Here is a 20,555-nt window from a genome sequence, read left to right as displayed (position 1 = left end):
GTCAATATATGGTCGAGTCTCATCACATTCACTAGATTGCTGCTAAGAATCTCTTGATATATCTCCGGGGTACAATCCACTATGGACTGAGATACACTGCCGGGAACTTGAGGCTTCATGGATATTCAGATGCTGACTGGGCTGGCAGTGTGGTGGATCGTAAGAGCACGTCTGGGTGCTGCTTCTCTTTGGGGTTTGCTTCAATATCTTGGATGAGCAGGAAGTAGAAATCGGTTGCTTTAAGCACCACCGAAGCCGAATACATTGCTGCGAGTATGGCCTATTGTGAAGCAGTTTGGTTGAGGAAGCTCTTCAGTGAGCTGTTTGAGCACGTGCTGGATACCACCGTGATCTTCTACGACAACCAGAGTGGGATTCGCCTATCAGAGAATCCTGTGTTCCACGACCGCTCTAAACACATTGATATCAGGTACCACTTTATCTGGGATATGGTACAACGGGGAGCAATAAGCCTCCAACACATCAGGATAGATGAGCAGGCCGCAAACATTCTCACAAAGCCTTTGGGGAAGGTCAAATTCTTAACCTTCGGGGACAGACTTGGAGTCGTGTAATGACCCTCCTATGAGGGTCCCGTATGAGTTGGACATAGAGCTCTGGGAGCTCTTGGGGGCTTGGGGTACTTCTTGGAGCTATGAGCGACCATAGGGTGAGTGGTTCACCTTCCCCTACCCAGACACATGCATGTAGGGTGAGTGGTTTACCTTCCCCTACGATTGACATATGCATCGAATAGTGGTTCACCTTCTCCTATGGCATATGAGCAGGATGAGTGGCTCACCTTCTCTTGTTGATGCCCCGACACTCATCCTACCCATAGAGTCCGGGCCTCATGGGAAGTACCTCTCTTCTAGCAAATGAGTTGGGAAAAGATGGTTAGGGACCATAGCACTACCGATGGACGCTTCGTGTACTGCCGTACTCCCTATGACTAGGATGCATGGTGTCCAAGAACTTGATCTGGGATCAAGGACTGACTTTTGTCAGTGGAGAGTGGTATGATCTTATGACTCACTCTTGATCACTTCTTCTTCATTATTACTTCATGGTTCAGTAGAGCAGAGTAGGGCAGTGATGACAGGGATGGTACATGATGACATGATGGCATTATGTTAGATGGATTGGCAGGTGGAATTCTCCTTAGTTGAGAGGGAGTGTTAAAATTGGCAACTAGGGCCAAATTCCACCTTAGGACAACTCATATGATGGAGATGATTATTGCATTGGATTCCTCTTTTCGAGAGGTCCAATTTTGATATAAATATCATCTCATTCTGACAAGTAGAAATGGAATTTTGAATTTATTCTTTCTCATGGACAAATTGTCAAGGTCAGCCTCAGTCAAATGTAGGCTCATGAAGCCCAATGGATGTGTCTCCTCACCCTCAACGAAGTGTATAAATAGGAGTGACCTCTATCTCATTTGGACATCATCTCAACAAATCACATCATCATCTCTCTCCTCTCTTGATTGGTTCATACAACTCAAGGACAACCTCTCTCTTCTTTGCACGTGTGGCAGGAGGCCGAAATTTTCAAGGAACAGGGCAGCGTTGACCAACATTGACTTGGGATGTTTGACCATGCTTTGACTTCGATTTGGAGGGCAGAATACCGATTTCTGGGGGTCATATTGATTGGCATGGCTTTCAAGGTGTTTGGTACAGTTTGATTGAGTTGACTTCAACGTTGACTTTATGATTTGACCGTAGAAATTACAGCAGGGTTTGATTGGGTTAACCGAACTATTTTTGGGCTGACTTTGACTCTCTTGGAAGGTCAAATTCTTTTGCTGTTGACCGAGTTGCTTGGAGGACATTTTGGGGCTGCTTTGACCACCGTTGACTTTCTGGTTAAGGCTGCATTGACTGCTGAATTGGTAGCACTGTTTTGGGCATGTAATTATGATATTTGTACGCTCTCTCTTTGTTAAACTATTGAAGAATAATAAGAAGATTTGATTAAAGGGTTTCTCCACATTGGGGTTGCCCTTGGCATTTGCCACATCTTGTGTCCTCTTGTCTTGGCTTGTCTTCTACACATGTTTTTATGTTCTATTTGCATTTACTATCAATGTGTTAAAGTTAATACGATTGCTACTGAATATAATTGGAAATTGTCATTGGGATGATAAGGAACATTGAAGTAAATTGTGCTAAAGCATAGAACATAACATTGTTATCTAAAATTAACATGGGTGCTGTTGCCTCAGGAAGTTGTATTGGGCCAAGATCGAAGTTCCTATGTGAAGATTGAAGTCTCCAGAGCAAGGTTGAAGCTGTTGGGTTGAAGAAAGCGCTGCTATTGCTGCCAGGTCAAGTAGGATCATCTGCAAGAGAAGAAGAAGGTTGACTTGGTGTGGATGAAAGTTTGTGTCAAGGTCTAGAGTCTTGGAATATCTTCGGAAAACTATTGAAGGAAGAATTACTGAATGGGTTTTCCCTTAGAGAGGGGGTTTGCCCTAGCTGTGAGCCTATATTTGTTGTCCATTGTTTTATGTGCTATTGCTTTGGTAATTGCTTGATGAACTAAAAGAAAGAAGATATAAAGAAATCTAATAAGAATTTAAGAACATCACAAGTAATTATCAAGTATAAGAAAATCTTTCTGCCTTTTTGATTTTCTAACAAGGAGAATATAAGGATGTGGTTCAAGCCAGGGAAAAACCCTTGAACAATTCTTCTTATTATCAATATCAAATGTTCAACACAGAGAGAGAGTACAATAATTTAAAGTCAAAATGACTTGCCAATTTACGACCCTTAGACAAAAGACGGGCTTGATCAAAACTGTAATTCTGGCACCCCCTGCATGCTTCATCTTTGTAATTCAGATCACAGGTTAGGGCACAAGTGCGGTCTGCTACAACACCCTTCTATTGACTGCGGGTTCCATCAACCAGTCCTTCCAACTATACGCTGCCCATTAACCTTCTTCTAGGCTACAAATACGAACCACACAACCTCCATATCATGCATTCTAGACTGCGACATCCCTGCTGTAGCTTCTCGATTTTCATAATAGGGTGTTCAAGACCTGCGACCCGACTGAACGGGACTCAAGCTATTGCTGCCAACTTCTAGAAGAGATTCACCATGAGGATCATGCCCAAACTATAATTAGATCAACCCTTATGCAAGGTGGTAGCCTCGGTTCCAAATTCAGACTTGTAAGAAACAAGAAAATACTCCAAAACGTAGAATGTAGACGTGCCAACCTTCGGTGCCATAACTTCATCAATTTCGGCAGGGCTTCATAATGTAGACGTGCCAACCTTCGGTGCCATAACTTCATCAATTTCGACAGGGCTTCATAATGTAGACGTGCCAACCTTCGGTGCCATAACTCACTTTGATGATTGGTGTTGTGGACCGTTGCTGGCAGAGGTTTTCCATTGACTCTATAGAGTCCTTCAACTCTAGATCCCAGGGTAAAATCATCCCTCATACGAGATTCCATAGGCCATGTGAGAACTTTTCCTCTTATGAACGCCACTCTCATCCCTTTGTCTTCCAAGGTAGAAATAAATACCAAGTTCTTCTTTAGTTTTGGAATGTTCATCACATCATGAAGAACGGATTCCCCAAAGTCCAAATGAAATTTAACAGAACCGAAACCCTTAATAGGATGAGTAGTGTTGTCCCCAAGAATGATTTTCAAATCTATCTCCCTCTCAATCAGGTTTGAGAGGACTTCCCGATATCCAGAGAAATGTCTAGAAACCCCACTATCTACCAGCCAACTATTATACGAATCCGGAGGGGAAGAACTAGAAAGGGTAGAAATACGAATATATCTAGATTTACTAGCAGTTGCATTATTTTCATACCTGGAGTTCCTTGACTTCTTTTGAGGATGATGTCCTTCTTCACAATCATCTAGAGCATCTCTTCTTCTATCTTCTCCTTCTCTTCGATCATCTCTTCTTCTTTGATCATCTCCTCTTCTTCTATTATTGAACCTGCTATTGTTGAAGCCACGATTGTTGTTGTACCTTGACCTTGAAACATTCCTTTTTTCCCGACAATCTTGAGCATGGTGGCCAAACCTGTGACAATTATAATATAAAATCCTTGACAATATCCCTGTCTCTTCTTGATCTTCTATTCCCTAGATGCTGGAGTAGGCTTTCTTGAATTATATGAACCTCCTCTACCTTTCCTTTCCTTTCCTTGTCTTGAGCAACAAAAGAAAATGGCTCTCTCTATTCATGTTGTTGAATCCTTCCTATGGAGATCATATTGGTTTCCTCAAGTGCATTTTCCAACATGCTCATTAAATGTTGGAAATTGATTATTGTTGCTAATAGTAGTGATGAGAGTTTCCCAGATAGGATGAAGACCTTGTAGAGTGACCATTACCAACTCTCTCTCAGATATAGGCTCACCAAAAATTTGCAATTGATCCCTACATATTCCCCCTTGTTCATCTTCAATTCATTGAGTTTATTCTTCATGGAGAGGATGTGGTTCAAGTTGTTGTCTTGATATATCCTACCAACTTATTATAAATGTCCTTGGACTTCCTCAAGCTACCAACATAAACAAGTAAATGATGTTGCAAACCATCAATGAGAATTTTCTTAGCTTTGATCTCACCTTTCTTGTACTTGGACTTTGTGGCAGTAGGAGCATTTTTCAGAGGCTCAGGAACTTTTCCTTCCACATATTCCATGACATCATTTTCATCCAATATCACTTCCAACCTGATCTTCCAAGCTGCAAAATTTGAAGAGTCACCCAACTTCTCAGAATCCTTGAAGAAAGAGGTAGTCATATTGATCAAATTAGATGGGGGCTCCTTTAGCTTCTTTCAAAGATGATTGCTTTAGTCGCTTGTCTCTTTTGGGCTTGTCTTCACCTTGGCTCTAAAACCATGTTAATTTTCTATTGTTCTATGTTGTTACAATCACTTTAGCCCAATTCTTAACTTCAATTATCAACTAATTCAATCTTCTAGAAATAATAACAATTGTTGATAGAACAATAAATGCAATGTACAATATAAGACAATCAGAAGCCATGACAAGAGACACAAGAATTGGTCAAAGACCAAGGAAAAACCCCACAAGGGGGAAAATCCTTTCAAATTCTTCTTCTTATTAGATTGTCATAAAATGTTCAACAAAGAGAGTACAATGATCCAATTCATCAATGAGTCAAAGTCAATCCTTTGACTATCCAACAAAGTCAACCAACCAATATCAAATGATGAGCCAATAGTCAAATTTGTCCCAAGTCAAATCTAGTCAAAGTCAAAGTTTGCAATTCTATCAAAGTCAACAATAGTCAAATGTGCCCTAACTAGTCACAAGTCAACATTCAAAACTGCCCTCCAAGATTTTGGTCAACAGTCAAAAGATTCAACCTCTAATGCTAGTCAAACATTAGTCAAAACAGTCCCAAAAATCACGGTCAAACCTGGTCAACAAGAGAGAAGGTCTACGGTCAAACCAATGCTCAATTGCAGTCAACATGCCCAAAAAAACTCGGCCTTTGTGCCAATAAATGCGGCCTTCCAAAATAGGTCCAAAATTAGTAAAATCAAGTCAAAGAGTGCCAAAACAAAGCTGGTCAATGTTGGTCAAAGTCTCCCAAACGAAAGTATCACTCAGTGAACAGAAGAGAAAGAATTCCTCCTTCACACGTGTGAAGAGAACCTTGCACTATTTCAGATGTACGAACCAATAGAAGAAGAGAGAGATGCTTGATGTGATGTCTCCAAATGAGGTGCCTTGACTTGAATTTATAGGCATTGGAGGAGGGCTAATTTGTCTTCTAGGCCGACCTGGACTTTTGTGTCATTGTGGGTTTTCACTTTAAAAAATATTTTTTCCTTAACCGAATTAAATTCTTCCAAGGGCAATTTGAGGCTTCTTTGGATGAGGAAGATTGTTTAATGGAGGGAATTTGCCCCTGAGCTGCCAAATTAACATTGTGTATACCATACAATTGCTAGTTTGATAGCTTGTGGAGGTTTCCCTATAAGCTTGGAATATTTAAATGAAAAGTTGATTTGAGGGTGTAATTATTGGTGTATTATGTTTATACTTATGTTGTTCATATGTAGTTATAGGTGTGATTATTGCATGTTTAGAAAGATTTATTTTTGTTATTGAATAAGTTCAGATTTGTAGTGTGCTTTATCTTGTAGAGCCACCTAAAACTCACAATAGACCTCCCCTATGGTCTTGGCATTATGTTCCAAACATCATTCTTCATGATGGAGGTGTACCCCTCCACCATGATATCTTGTCATACCTACTGGTCCGCTGCCCCTTAAGCTTTGGATGGCTTGGAATTTAGAATGTTTCTCATCAATGCCATATAGTCTGAGAACTTCTTTGGAGGTCTACTTTCTCTGAATGTGCTCTTAGGAGTCTCAACATTCTCTTGAGCATCCCACAATGTTTCACTGAACCATCGAGGTCTCTTCGCAAAAGTAGAAAGGGCTTTTTCTCCCCCTCTTTACCTGAAGGTTGTTTTCCTTGGAAATCATTGGTGACCTCGATTCAATCTTCAAAGCTTCCTACTCCTCCTCCTCTATCATAGGTATCTAATCTCCTTAGAAATATGCTCACTTCTTAGGAAAGCAACCTTGGCATGCTTGCTAAGTGTGCACCTTTTTCATACACCATGTTTCTCAATACTAAACTCTACAAGACTTGTGACTATCTCCCTCAAAATAGGCAATGACTTGTGATGTAGGTGCTCCATCATCTTGTGCCACAACTTGCACAAGCTGTCACTGTTATGCATCAAGGCTCTAATAGGTTCACCTTGCAACCTGTACAATTTAACTTCTCTAACGCATATTACCTACATTGTATTTGGGCTAGATTCCTTTAGTCTGATGAAAACTCGTTGGTTCTTGAACTCCAATAAAAGCTCTTATCTTCCATAATTGAAATTGAGAGCAAATTCTTTCCGAGACCCAGAGGAAACAAAATATTGTCAAAATCTAAAAGGTTACTTCACTCAAGCTGGAAAGGAATAGTACCAATTTTTGCTATTGGCTAGTTGACATCATCATCAAGCTCAACTTGTACCCATGAGTCTTGATTCTTCACACTATAACATAGTTTCTAATATGATGTCATATGTCGAGATCCCTAGCTACCTACATGTTGAAAATGTAGCGAGCAAAGGTCTTTTGGATTGTGCCTTAGCTAGTGAAGAGTTCGAAGTGTCCTTCTCCCAGTATGATTGCGTGCTCATGAGTTAGACTTTAGTTAGGATGAGTTATTTCCAATTTACTGGAAAAATCATCAAGTTAGCACACGTAGAGTTGGAGCTTCAGTTAAGTGGAGTCCTTACTAGTTTGACTATAGAACGAGGTGGTAGTTACAAGTTTAGTTAGAACAAGTTAGTCTTTAGTCTTGATTGAAGGAAGAATGAGTTAGTTTCTAGCGTGGATTGGAGAGAGAATGAGCTAAGAACTCCATTGTTGATTGGAGAAAGGACCAAAAGCTCATTCAACCATAAGCTCTGATACCATGTTGAAATTCGTTTGCAAGCTAGAATTTCTGATCTTGATAATTACTTGTGAGAGAATTATAGTTCTTTTAACATTTCCTTGTTTTTCATCAAACAATTATACTTTAGCAATTTAATCATTCAAGTATAAGAAAAACATAGAGCACAGTGCACAAGAGACAAGAGAAAATTTTACACTAGGAAAACCCAACAATCCTTTCCTTATAGAATCATTGTCAATAGGAGAGAAATCCAAATCATAGACAAACTGACCAATATAGAGGCAAGTCACCCAAGTGCCAAGTCAGCCCTCCACCAAGCCTTTGCAAGCCAGGGAAACAACCTCAGGAACATCGCTTCTTTCCTCGGAGATGGGGCCTCAAAACTTGTATAACCAGAGAGAGAACTTGCATAATCAGAGAGAGAAAGGAACTTCGTATAGCCAGAGAAAAATCTCCTCGAAACTTCACATCAAAGCCTCAAACATCTCCGAATTTCTTCTTCACAGATGATGTGTGAATTGGTTTCCAAAGGGTGGACTAATAATGCCAATATATAGTGGTTTCTTCCTTCGAAAAGGTGCCTCTAAACGCTGAGCCGACCTGTCTTTTGGAGGGCTGACTTGTTCAACTTGTGGACAAAAAAATCAATTTTACTTCTTTAAAAATGTCCAAATGGGACATGATAAAAATAATTTTCTTGACTCAAATAAATTCTTTTTGACTCTACAAAATCATAATGATAAAATATAAACTATGAAGATTGAACCTAGTTACAATTTCAACAAGAAGAACTCTCAGTTAGCTCTCAAATGAAAATCCGACTTCTAAAATAGTACTGGGCCTCCTTGCATGTTCGAATTGGGTCTATTAAGAAGAGGAAGAAGGCACAAGAATTGATAAGTTTTGTGGACAAGATTTGTGAGACAAGACAATTCACGAGTTTGTGAGAGCATCTTTGATTTTGGAGAGTGTAGAGCTTGTGTCAAAAGAAATAGGAGATCACAAGTGCGCTAGAATTTAGGAGATTGATTGTGCACAATTTTGAGGAGCTGGAGTCCTAAGAAATAAGAGGCAGGAAGTGCGCAAGGAAATAGGAGGACTTGTGCTAAGAAATAGGAGCGAAAATTGCGCTAGGAAATAGGGGATTTGCGCAAGGAAATAGGGTTGCCAAGTGCGCAAGGAAGGAGGAGCAGGATCAAGCAAGAGGCAAGGCAATTCAAGGAGACAACTGGGGAACAATTGCATGCTAGAGGACCAAGATCAAGTAGTGATCAAGGCAAGCCGAGATCAATTGTATTAGTTGAGAGTTGTGAGAAGTAGAATGCTTTCTTAGGGAGACAAATTGCTTTGTAATAGATCCAATTGCTCAAGAAAAATCAATAAAATACCACATCAAGGAAGCAAGTTTTCCCTATTGGTTTTCTTGAGAAAACAATTGTGTCAATTTGTGTGCATGTGTCTTTATCATTGTTTTACAACCAGGCCGAGTCAACTCGGAAACGGCCGGGTCATACCGAGCCATTAAAAAAATTTGCGACTAGGCCAGCAAACCGGCTCGGTTGACCGAGTCAACTATGACTCGGCCTAGTCATCCAATGACCAGGCCGAGTCATAGTTGACTCGGTCAACCAGGCCGAGTCCGTATTGACCAGGCCGGGTCAATGAAAGACGGCTGGGCATCGTAAATCATGAATTTTTTTCACTTTTTTTTGGATTTGTGGTAAACTTAAAATCAGTTTATGGATTCCAAAGGGTTTAGGTAAATTGTTAAGTGCTTTTGGGGTCCATTTCCCCCTCCCAAACCCTATTTAAGACAGCCAAATGCTCTCATTCACTCACAGCAGTCTTATGCATTTGAGTGAGAGTCTTCTTTGAGAATTAGTGAGCAATTCTTGAGCTTGTTTTGGAGCAGCAGTGAGGAGTCTTGGAGGAGCATTGTAGCTGGAGTGAGGAGCTTCTTGGGCAGCCATTTGGAGCAGCATTGAGGAGCTGATTTTTGGAGCAAGCTTGAGGAGGCAGTTTGTGCCTGGAGGTATTTTTTTCCACCCTTACAAATCTGTTTTTGCTTAGTAAATTTTAGGTGCATATCAAGAAAGCTTAGAGAGTGTTTTTTGTCAAATAAATGAACATTGAATCAATTTTTTTTTTTTTTTTTTTTTTTCATTTTCAGATTGTTTTCCTAGTCAAAAAATGGCACCTAGAGCAAAAGATCCTGCTTGGGCATATGTTGAAATGGTTGATAGTCAGATGTGTTGCAAGTTTTGCCATAAGAAAATTAAGGCAGGTCCTGGGGGGATTCATAGGCTGAAACAACACTTGGCAGGGATTAAAGGCCAAATTACCGCATGTCCCTCTGATGAAATTGGGGAGATTAGAAAGAATTTGGTGGAAAGCTTTGAAAAATTTAAAGAAGATAAGGCTAGGCAAAAAGAGATACAGGATGAAATTGGGAGGAAGAGGGAGATACAAAGAATGATGGCTACCAACCCCCACTATGATTTTGAGGGTTCTTCCTCTATCCCTCAAACTGAGGCATCCAACCCTTTCCGTTATGTTCCTCCCTCTTTTGGTTCTGTTCAAGATAAGGGAAAGGGTAGAATGAAGGGTGATGTGACTATCAAAAGTTATTTCACTCCCTCCTCTCCATCAGATGCACATGGTCCTGAAGTTAGTAAAGGTCAAATTCAGCCCACTTTAGATGACCATTGGAAGAAAGAATTGAGGGAGACTGCTTGTGACTACATAGCTAGATGGTGGTATGATGCTGATATCCCCTTTAATGCTGCTCGTTCACCATATTATGAGCCTATGTTTGATGCCATACATGCTGCTGGAAAAGGCTTCAAAGGCCCTACTATGCAAGAGCTAAGGGGGGTTCGTTTGCAGAAAGAAATTCAATCCATTAATGAGTATTTGCAAGAGTTCAGAGACTCATGGGCAAGAACAGGGTGTACCATCATGTCAGATGGATGGACTGATCAAAGAAACCGTACCATCATAAACTTTCTTGTCTTCTGCCCACAGGGAACCATGTTTTTAAAATCAGTTGATGCATCTGATAAGGTAAAAGATGGCCACTTGTTGTTTCAGCTATTGGATGAGGTTATTGAGGATGTGGGGGTGGCTAATGTTGTTCAAATCATCACAGACAATGCCTCTAACTATGTTCTTGCTGGTAAACTGTTAGAGGAAAAACACAAGACCATCTTTTGGACCCCATGCGCTGCACATTGCATAGACCTCATGCTTGAGGATATTGGAAAATTAGATTGGGTCAGAAACACTGTAGATAATGCCAAAAGCATAACAAAATTTATCTACAATCATACACTGGTTTTGAGTCTCATGAGGAAACACACTGGAGGCAAGGATATTATTAGGCCTGCCATCACTAGATTTGCTACACATTTTTTGACATTGCAATCTATGCTTTCCCAACATAGAAACTTGCAAAAGATGTTTTCCAGTGATGAATGGAATCAAACCAATTGGTCTAACAAACCAGAAGGCAGAGAATTGAAAAGGAAAGTCCACGATGAAACTTTTTGGAGAAAGGCAGCAGAGATTGTGAAGCTTGCTGAGCCACTGGTTAAGGTGTTGCGGTTGGTGGATGGGGAAAGGTTGGCTATGGGCTTCATTTATGAGGCTATGGATCAAGCAAAGGAGCAAATAAAGACAACATACAAGGATAGAGTGGCAAAGTATGGGCCCATTTGGGCAGTCATTGATGAAAGATGGAACAATCAACTCCATCGCCCTATACATGCAGCTGGGTATTTTTTGAACCCACGGTATCATTATAGAGCTAAGGAGTCAGGAGCTTTGAGGGGGGAGGTCAGAGATGGACTGGTTGATTGCATTGAACGCATGATCCCATCGGAGTCTGATCAGCTGCAGATACATCAACAGGTCACATCCTTCAGCAATGCAACAGGTACCTTTGGGAAGAACCTAGCAAAGATTGCAAGAGAAGCAGATGAGCCAGGTAAACAAAAATTTCAATTTTCAATTTCTTAATGGTTTTACAGTTTTACTTTTTTTATTAAAGACTAAAGTTTGTTAAATCATTTATAATTTGAAATTTAGATATAATTTGTAATTTTGTTGAGCTTCAGCCTTCATCTAACTCATAATTCATTACACTCCTATGTTTTTTGCAGCACAATGGTGGGAGGCCTTTGGTGGCCAGTGCCCTCAATTGCAAAAGTTTGCAATTCGTATTTTGAGTCAAACTTGCAGTGCATCTGGGTGTGAGCGCAATTGGTCTGTCTTTGAGAGGATTCACACAAAGAAGAGAAACCGTTTGGAGCAAAAACGGTTGAATGATCTAGTTTTTGTCCAATACAACCTTCGGCTCAGACGGAACCAATTGCTGAACAAAAGACCTGATTCAGATCCCATTGTGTTGGAAGACATTGATCCAACATCAGATTGGGTAGTGGAGAGTCGTGCACCAGAGTTTGATCCTGATGAGGATCTTGATGAACTTGAACTGGAACATCCACTTCAGCCTGTTCAGTTGAATGTAGATCCCGATCCACCAGCCTCAGTCTCACAGCCAGCAAGGACTCCGAGGAGTAGGACTCCAGTTGTAGGTGCTTCCTCTGCTCAGCCACGACAGAAGCGCAGCCGCATATCTACTCTATCTCAGCTTGCATCTGCTAGTGGTACTGGCACCACTTCTACAGTTGCAGTTGGAGACGATGATGATGAGGAGGAGGCATGGGGCCCCTTGTCTGACTCTGATGATGATGATGAGTCTGATCCAGAGATTGGTCGAGATGATCTTGGCTCCTCTGGCAGTAGCCAGTAGTACTAGTATTGGAGTCTGGTCATCATCACAGTTTACTTTTGTTGTAGAGGCCATTTCTAGCCTCCTTGGTTATTTGTATTTTGTTTTGAGTCTTTCACTTTGATCATGTATGACAGTTGACTATGTATTGCCATTGGGTACCATTTTGATATAATGGATTGGTTCATGAGCCTACTTTGATCATATGTTGTCTTCCATCTATATTATAATGCTATGTGTTTGGAAACATGAAAGAAAATCTTTAAAATTATGTTTAAAATATTTAAAATTATGTTTTTTTATAAAAAAAATAAATATTTAATGTATTTTTTACAACGACCGAGTCATTGAAATCGACTGGGCCGAGTCATTACCGAGTCGGAGTCGGAGTCGGAGTCGATCCTCGGCCGAGTCGGAGTCCGAGTCGGAGTCGTAAAACACTGGTCTTTATCTCTAGTTTTTTATTTCACTGCTTATAAATTGTTAAGAAACTCCGTATCGTGGTGAAAGAAAAATTGGTTTCAGTATTTAGTTGCCTAGTTTTCAGTTATTCATCTAAGTAGTAGTTTCATGGAAATTTAACACTACATACCATGCATGTCTTGGAATTGTGTTGGTAGAAAGGTAAGATAGCAATAAGAAATCCTTCTTGAACTTCATAGCAAATTTATTCATTTGAGTTTTTTTAGAGGTTTCTATTTTCTTTTGTTATTGCTCCCCTTTACACATTGCCCACAAAAATAACATTGTGTTGCTACTAAAGTCACATTGAACTCGAGCTTCCATAGGTTGCTTAAGAGGTACGCCTGTTAAAAAAACTAGAAATAACAATTTTCCGCTTTATGGTACGATTTTATGAACTATCTGACTGCCATACGACCTTGCTATATGAATTTCATATGGTTGTTCGAGCAGTTGTATGGACCTCTGTACAACCATATGGATGAACGAACATGTTTTGGACAACTGGATGGAATTGTGTGCTACTTGAAAACACCTATTTCATGGTAGCCTATACTCTCTCTCTCTGTCTTACTGGTTCAACTGCTCAAGTGTGTATGAAAACCTCTACCTTGACTTGTCTTTGTACTTTTAGCTAAGACCAAAAGCCTAATCTATTTTTGAATTTACTCTAAGTCATGCATGCGTGAGATACATTTTTTTAGACTTAACAACTAAATATAAGGCTTTCACTTTTTTACTAAAATGAATTAGAAAATGGGATTACTCTTCCAAAAGTGTAATTACTTTCGGAAAATATCTCGAACTACTTCTTGCACGTTCACAATGAACTTGTGTGGAATTTCCTAAGTTATAATTCTCAACACTCCATCATTATAAGCCTCTCCCTGAACATATAAAACTTCCCCTTTGCTAGGGGTTTGGTCAATCTATCTGCAACCCGTTGATTTGTAGGAATTTATTAAAGAACTTGTTACCTACCAAAAGTGGGTAACCCTAGGAGGGCTTTTCTCCTAGTCATCTTCTTCGAGTCGACAACCAGCAGCTTGTGCTAGCCACTTTGTAGCCGGTGCGATGTGCCACTTTATCTCTGCCACTTGCATTAGTTGTATGTTTCCTCGCCCATTTGTCAAGATCATATGTTAGAAAGTGGGCAATCCGACTCAAAAGGTTTGTTTTTCATTGTGCGATCAGGTGCTGATGCTTGGTTTTCATTTGGACACTTTGGGCATGGATTATTGGGTTACTTGGAAGAAGGAAGGGCTTTGACCATGTTTTTTTTCCCTCACCTTCAATGGGGGGGGGGGGGGGCAATCTTCAGTCCTAGTCCTGTGGGATCTCTCCTATTGGCCTATGGCTTTAGGAAGGTCACTACTTGGGAAATTCTTATTTTGGTTGCGTGGTCATGTTTTCCCATTGCATGATTTTCACCCTCCTCCACACATTGTAAGCCCTATTCCACCATTTCCCTTCTCTGGGTCCATAAGGTACTGGCACACCCCCTCCCCATGTCCACATATCTGGGTTAGGCATGGAAACGTTGCCCCAGAGGTTAATGCAACTAAAATAAAGTTAAAATCATATCATTGCCATAAGCAAAAAACAAAAAAAACAAAATCATAGAATGCAAAAGATGGTCAGGACATTAAATATAGCACGTGGGCAAAAGCAGAGCATGAGCTCTCCCCTTTATCGTTATGGCCATCACCCCGATTCCTAGCGCCACTTGTTTCCCCATCACATCATTAAAGGAACCCATGCACGTCCCAACCCCTGCTGGGAAATGTACTGCTCGACCTTTAAGGGGGTGAGAATTGCTTTACATCAGTGTTGATAATTTCGACCTTTTTTCGTGAAATATCGTGATACTTTGCGGCAAACAATATCTCTATTGGAAAATATCATGATATTTTCTCTTTTGAAAATATCGTGCGATTTTCAAAATATTGCTGATATATTGCGCGGCAATGCAAAAAATCGCCGGGCACGTGGGGGCCGAGCTACCAAAGTGTTTTTTGTGGTTTTTTTTGTCATTTTGCTTTGTTGGTCTTGGGGAAGGAAGGGGAAGAGCTTTGTGGTGGTATTCAAGAAGGGATTGAGGATCTAACAATCATTATCATCACCAACCAAAAATATTTTGTATATCAAAGATTCAAAATCAATGAGACAAACTTCATTTCTTCCATTAACAAATATGTTCTTAAAAACCCTACGTCAATGATTTTTTTCATAGAGTTAGGGTTATGTTTGCTTGCCTCTTTTCCTACCAACATTTTGCTTTTTTGTTTTTTTTCCATTTGCCATGATTTTCATTCCATGAGCCAATGCAAGGGTTTTCTCCATGTTTGGACAACAAGCTTCATTTTTTCAAAACTTTCTTATGCACCCTCTTATTGCCATTTTTCATTGCAAGTAATGTAGTAAAAAAAAATATTTTTTAAAATGAGGTGGCTGTAATTTTTTGTGTATGGAGGTTTAATGCCAATTTTTCGTTTTTTTGGTCTCTAGGTTTGAATTAATCCACTACAAATATGCCAAAGCCCTTGGACCCATTTTGGGAGTATGCGAACATGATGGTGGGACAAATCATTGAATCAAGCGTATCTAACATGCAAATTATGTGGGGACAAGATGACAAGAAGGGTTATGCGATTGAAATACCATCTGGCCAGACTCCCAGGACATGATGTTGGGCTTTGTTCGGAGTCTAGTGCAGAGCTTATACAAAAAGCTCTTGAAGCAATTGATGAAAAAGATAGAAAGAAAGAAGAGGCAGAAAGAAACAAGGTTGAACGTGCAGGCAAATCTTTTGGGATATCTTTTTCCGATTTTGAGGCTGAGGGTAGTGGGAGGGGCTCCATAGCGACATCTGCTAGTGCTAATGTTACTAGGAGTGGGAGGTCATCCTTTTTTGATCCATGAATTGGACATGGAGCGTGTTGTTGCACAGAATGTCCAAGCACCGCGACAACGGCTCAGATCGGGTGTTGTCACCCTGATCCCCAATCTCTCTGTTTAAATTGTCTCCCTACAACAGACTAAGGGGGGTGGACCCTACAGAAATGGAATGAAGGAGGACTAGTTGGGAACCAACCAGTCCGGGAGACATAGTTGAGCGACCAAATACTTGTTTAGATCTAGCAAGACTTAAATGATTCGATTTATACAATTGATACCAGTGCCTTGTGGAGTCAACTATCTTGCTAAGAAATTTAGGACCAAGTACATGATGGACAACTGCTGCTAAGGAAAATGTTATTATGATGAAAAGAGATGCAAGATGCGATTAGCAAAGGGATGAGTGAGTAGTCTTGAGGTAAGATCGTTTAAGACTCAAGTACTTAGTATTGATTAACTTTATGACAAGAGTACTTAATGAAATGAAGAGACAATCTTATACAAGACAAAGTGCCAAATATCTCAAGTGCCAATAAGATACACAAGATATATGCTCTTAAAGAAAGATCACTAATACGCCAAAAAATTATAATAACCACAAGCCAATAATGATATTAATGTCAAGAAAGAGAACTAGAGCATTTATCCAATTTATGCTTCAATGACAATTACTTGAAAATTCCAAAACTACTTAAGAGATATTCAAATAGCCCAAGTTTTCTATTAGATCCAAATCGAATGCAAGCCTTTTCAATGATACTTAGCTCAATAGATTTCAAAATATTTACCATTCACCAAACAAGAAAACCTTTGGGCAATTTAAAATATTAGACTTATCTGTTCCAAGTGTGTGAAATGAATTTCCTTTAGGCAATGAGTTTGTGTATGTGATTCGGAAACTCAGAAAATAAGAGTTTAAACTTGGATTTTATTGCCAATAATTGTACCAAAAATCTGTTGACGTGAACTTATGCAAACAGTCATCCAAAAGTGTAGGTTTTAACCCCGTACAGAAATTACATGCATACAAATTCTAAAAACAGAAAATAAACAATGGCGAGAACATAATACATAAAACAAATATACATAGATCTAGAATTGTAGTTTGAAAGAACTGCAGCTGGGCAGAATCCTCGAGGAAGTCCACCTCTTGGATCATTACTTTGCTACAGGAGTCCATATCAGTAGCAACAGGATGGACTAGTGTCAGTTGGTGCAGAGGAGTGGCGGAGTGACAGTTGCAGTAGCTAGGAGCGCTAGAGACTGAGCAACGCAGAGGCTTCAAAGGGTCAGCGCAGAGACTAGCAGCAGTCAGAACTCTAGCAACAGATGCATCATACTGAACAACTGTTCAATAATTTTGGATGCTTTTCCGTTGCTGATGCAGTAGCAGCAACAGTTGGAGAAGGTTGCAGTGTAGATGTAGTGTAGGCAGTGGCAGTGCCGACAGCAGCACAGATGCACAACTTATGAGGGTTGCAGTATAGATGCAATGTTGGCAGTGGCAGGGTCAGTAGCAGTACAGATGCAACATTTGCGCAGTAGTTGGTGGGCAGCAATGTCAGACATCAACAACGCAGAGGGAGATGTTACAGAGAAGGGTGATGCTTCAACAGGTTGCATTACTAGAGCACATTCCTTGCTAATAGGGAGTGTTGATTTTTGGTAGCATCAAATGTGCTCTAAGCCTCAAAATTTGTAGGGAGGCTTGGACACATGTATTCCAAAATACCCAGAAATCGTTTTGGAAAATTCCACCCGGAATCAGTTTTATTAAAATAATTAATTATTTTTAATGGGCTCCTACGTCTAAATTTAGGAAATTAAAATAATTAAAGGGTATTAATCAAATTGTGGGTGAAACTTCTAGAAGAAGACAAGGACCAAGCCAAGATGATCTGAACCATTGATTAGAATCTAATCTGGGCCGTTCGTTCTCAACAGAAGGATTATAAGAGGCTTGATGGGCATTTGGAAAACACATCGAGTGGGAGATCAGAGATCGAATTTCTGAAGAGAGCTTCACAACAGTTGCTGGAGAGAAGCTCGAAGTGATTTCTTACAGTGAGGGGCAGGGATGGTTCCAGTTGGAGATTTTTCCTGATCCGGGAATACTCAACAGAGGAGGCAGAGAGAGATCTGGGAGAGGCAGCATAGAGGCTACATTGGGCAGCGTACATTGACGCAGAGGCAACACAGAGCCTTGGGGAGATTCGTATTTTTGCTGGAGAGGTTGAGTTTTAAAGCTGGAAGTTGGGGTGTAATACTGGGAAGACAAATTCGAAGTCTCAGAGGCAAATCAATCAATAGAAGGGGTGACGCTCTCCCTAGAAGCTGTGATGTTGGGCCTACACAGTGACTATGCAGAGGCAGAAAGGGACAAGCCATTCTGTGGTTGGATCAGTCGGGATCGCCAGTGATGGTATGAGGTATTTCTCACTAATCCTTTGTCAGTCATATTCTCTGTACTAGATAGACAGCAAGGCATCTAGAGAAGGTATTCAGAAAACTACTGCTTAATAATACAAATCCTCAGTCGCTGCATCGGTTTTCCCGCATTGAGTTTTTTCGGGGACATTTGTCCAAAAATAATTGTGTAATGTGTTGTGTATTTCTTTCTTGCTCAGTTATTTGTTTCCGCATATAATTTTAATTGGTGAAGTCTGCAGTGTATTAGTTTCGATATTTATTGTAGGAAGCAGTAAATAATTTGTTCAGTAATTAACAAATTGAAGGAACTTAATCAGTGGCTGTGGTAGAAATTTGGACTTCCAAATTTTCAAATGGGCGAGGAAACATATAGGTTATTTCCATTTTTCCCGTTATTATCTACTGTCAGAATTCTAATGAAACCTGCAAGGACGTGCATCTATTGTAGAAAAGTTGCTGAGTTCAGAACCTGTTTAATGTGTAGATTCAGTAATGGTGCTTTCTCTGTACAGGTAGATTTCTTGGATGCAATTCTTGGGTTCTCAAAGAGTCATGAACCTTGGACAGTACCATGGACGGGAGGAACCATCATACAGGTTTGTTGTTTATGCTTAATTTTCATTGCTTTGTGCCATCAGGCATTTTAACGTGTGCAATGCATGTATATGAAGTGTGGGAAAGAAAACAGGGTAGAATAATTATAGTCAAATGGTGTTAGATTACTGTATGAGTCTTGTGTTCAGCAGAGGATTACATGTGGTAGATTGATGGAAGTAAAGGAGTTGTTGAAGGATTTGAGAGTACCTTAATGGAATTGCTGTCTTCGTGTTTTCTATCCTTTTTTAAAAATTATTTCAGCAGGGATTAAAGGACAGTGGGTTAAAGGCTCAATGGCTCACTACTGTTCTTTTTTGTTTGCCTTTTGTATTCCCATAATCTGCATTTGTCTTGTGCATTTTAATATTCTGTGCAAGGACCAGCAATATAATGGTTATGCTTACTGTTCTGTAAAATGTGTTAATAATCCTAATTCATTTGACATACAGGTTATGTTTATTTGGTTCTTTTCCTTTTGGCTTGTTGGATCCTGGATAATTCCATTTGTATTCCCATAATCTGCATTTGTCTTGTGCATTTTAATATTCTGTGCAAGGACCAGCAATATAATGGTTATGCTTACTGTTCTGTAAAATGTGTTAATAATCCTAATTCATTTGACATACAGGTTATGTTTCTTTGGTTCTTTTCCTTTTGGCTTGTTGGATCCTGGATAATTCCATTTGTGGCTCACACCGCTGGTTTTCGCAAAGACTATATGACATACAGAGGTCAAGCTATGTACAGTCTTGTGATAGATATTGCGGAGGGAGCTGTTGGACTGGCAATATTGTACCGATGCTTAGCTCGTTTCCACCCTCTTCCAAATAATTGGTTTCGTATCAGCTGGAAAGGAAATTGGCATATAGATGCTTGCTTGGGTTGCTTGATGTTCCCCTTGGTGAACATGTTATCACAAATTAATCTAGACTTGCTGCCATTTCCATCTCCCATTACAGCCTCCCACGTAGAGAAGTCAATAATGGCTCGAGATTCAGTTGCCATGCTTCTTTATGCCATAGTTGTCTCAATCTGTGCACCTATCTGGGAAGAGGTGATATTCCGGGGATTCCTTTTGCCCTCTCTAACACGCTATATGCCCATCTGGAGCTCTGTACTTGTTAGTGCTATTGCATTTGCATTAGCTCACTTTAGCATGCAACGTTTACTTCCCCTTACATTCTTGGGCCTTGTCATGGGTATTGTTTTTGTACGCTCACGCAATCTTCTTGCATCAATGCTCTTGCATAGTTTGTGGAATGGATTTGTATTCCTGGACTTATTGAGATGACGTCCCTGCAATTTGTAGTTCACATTTGTGACTGTGCAGTGTATATAGCAAACATTAAATGGTCAATGCAAAACATTTTGGCAAAAAAATATTATTTTATCAGAAGGGCACTCTAATACTTTCATTAGAGATCTTAACTATTTTTACTGTAAGCTGTGGGAGTAGCAATGTTAACCAAAATTGGTGATTACTTGAGTAAGAGGTTGCCTGAATATCCTTGGTGCGTTTAATTTTTTTTAACTAAACAAATAATATTTACAAAGAGCAGAAATATTATATGGTATATCCAAGGGGTGGAGGAGAAAAACATATCAAAACTTTTTCCTTACCTCTGCTAAAGCTGAGATAAATTCAGAATAGGCTAAAGCATCTAAACCCCTGACATCCTATATTAGGAGATAGCACTTAGCTTGCAGTTGGTTACATATCTCTTCCTACCAAATTCTACAGAGTGAAGAACAGAGCTATCCTCATTGGCAAAAATACACTTACATCTTAGTTTCCTGATAGAGAACAAAGCAGCATTTTTGAGGCAATTCCGCAATCCCATAAATGCTGAAAGAACTAACTGTTTGGAATCACCTAAC

At 39.9% G+C, this 20,555-nt stretch overlaps 1 protein-coding gene across 2 annotated transcripts in view; it reads left to right on the top strand.

Moving 5' to 3' along the window:
* Nucleotides 1-20,167, top strand: part of LOC149159977 (uncharacterized) — a 91,903-nt gene extending 71,736 nt beyond the window's left edge. The window contains exons 3-4 of one of the 2 annotated variants that reach the window (XM_089436597.1): nucleotides 18,597-18,676; nucleotides 19,306-20,167. In XM_089436597.1, coding sequence (XP_089292723.1) covers nucleotides 18,597-18,676; nucleotides 19,306-19,968 — 743 coding nt within the window. In that variant the 3' untranslated portion in view covers nucleotides 19,969-20,167. Of the gene's footprint in view, nucleotides 1-18,592; nucleotides 18,677-19,305 lie in introns of both variants that reach the window. The other variant, XM_089436596.1, reaches the window with a different exon arrangement.
* Nucleotides 20,168-20,555: the final 388 nt, after the last annotated feature.

Source organism: Pinus tabuliformis, chromosome 5_2 (genome assembly GCF_031772625.1).
Source record: "Pinus tabuliformis cultivar Carrire ecotype Pingquan chromosome 5_2, CPIR1, whole genome shotgun sequence".
In the NCBI taxonomy this organism is placed as follows: Eukaryota; Viridiplantae; Streptophyta; class Pinopsida; order Pinales; family Pinaceae; genus Pinus; species Pinus tabuliformis.
Note: the sequence above shows the minus strand (reverse complement) of the source record. Positions and strands in the feature narration are given on the sequence as shown.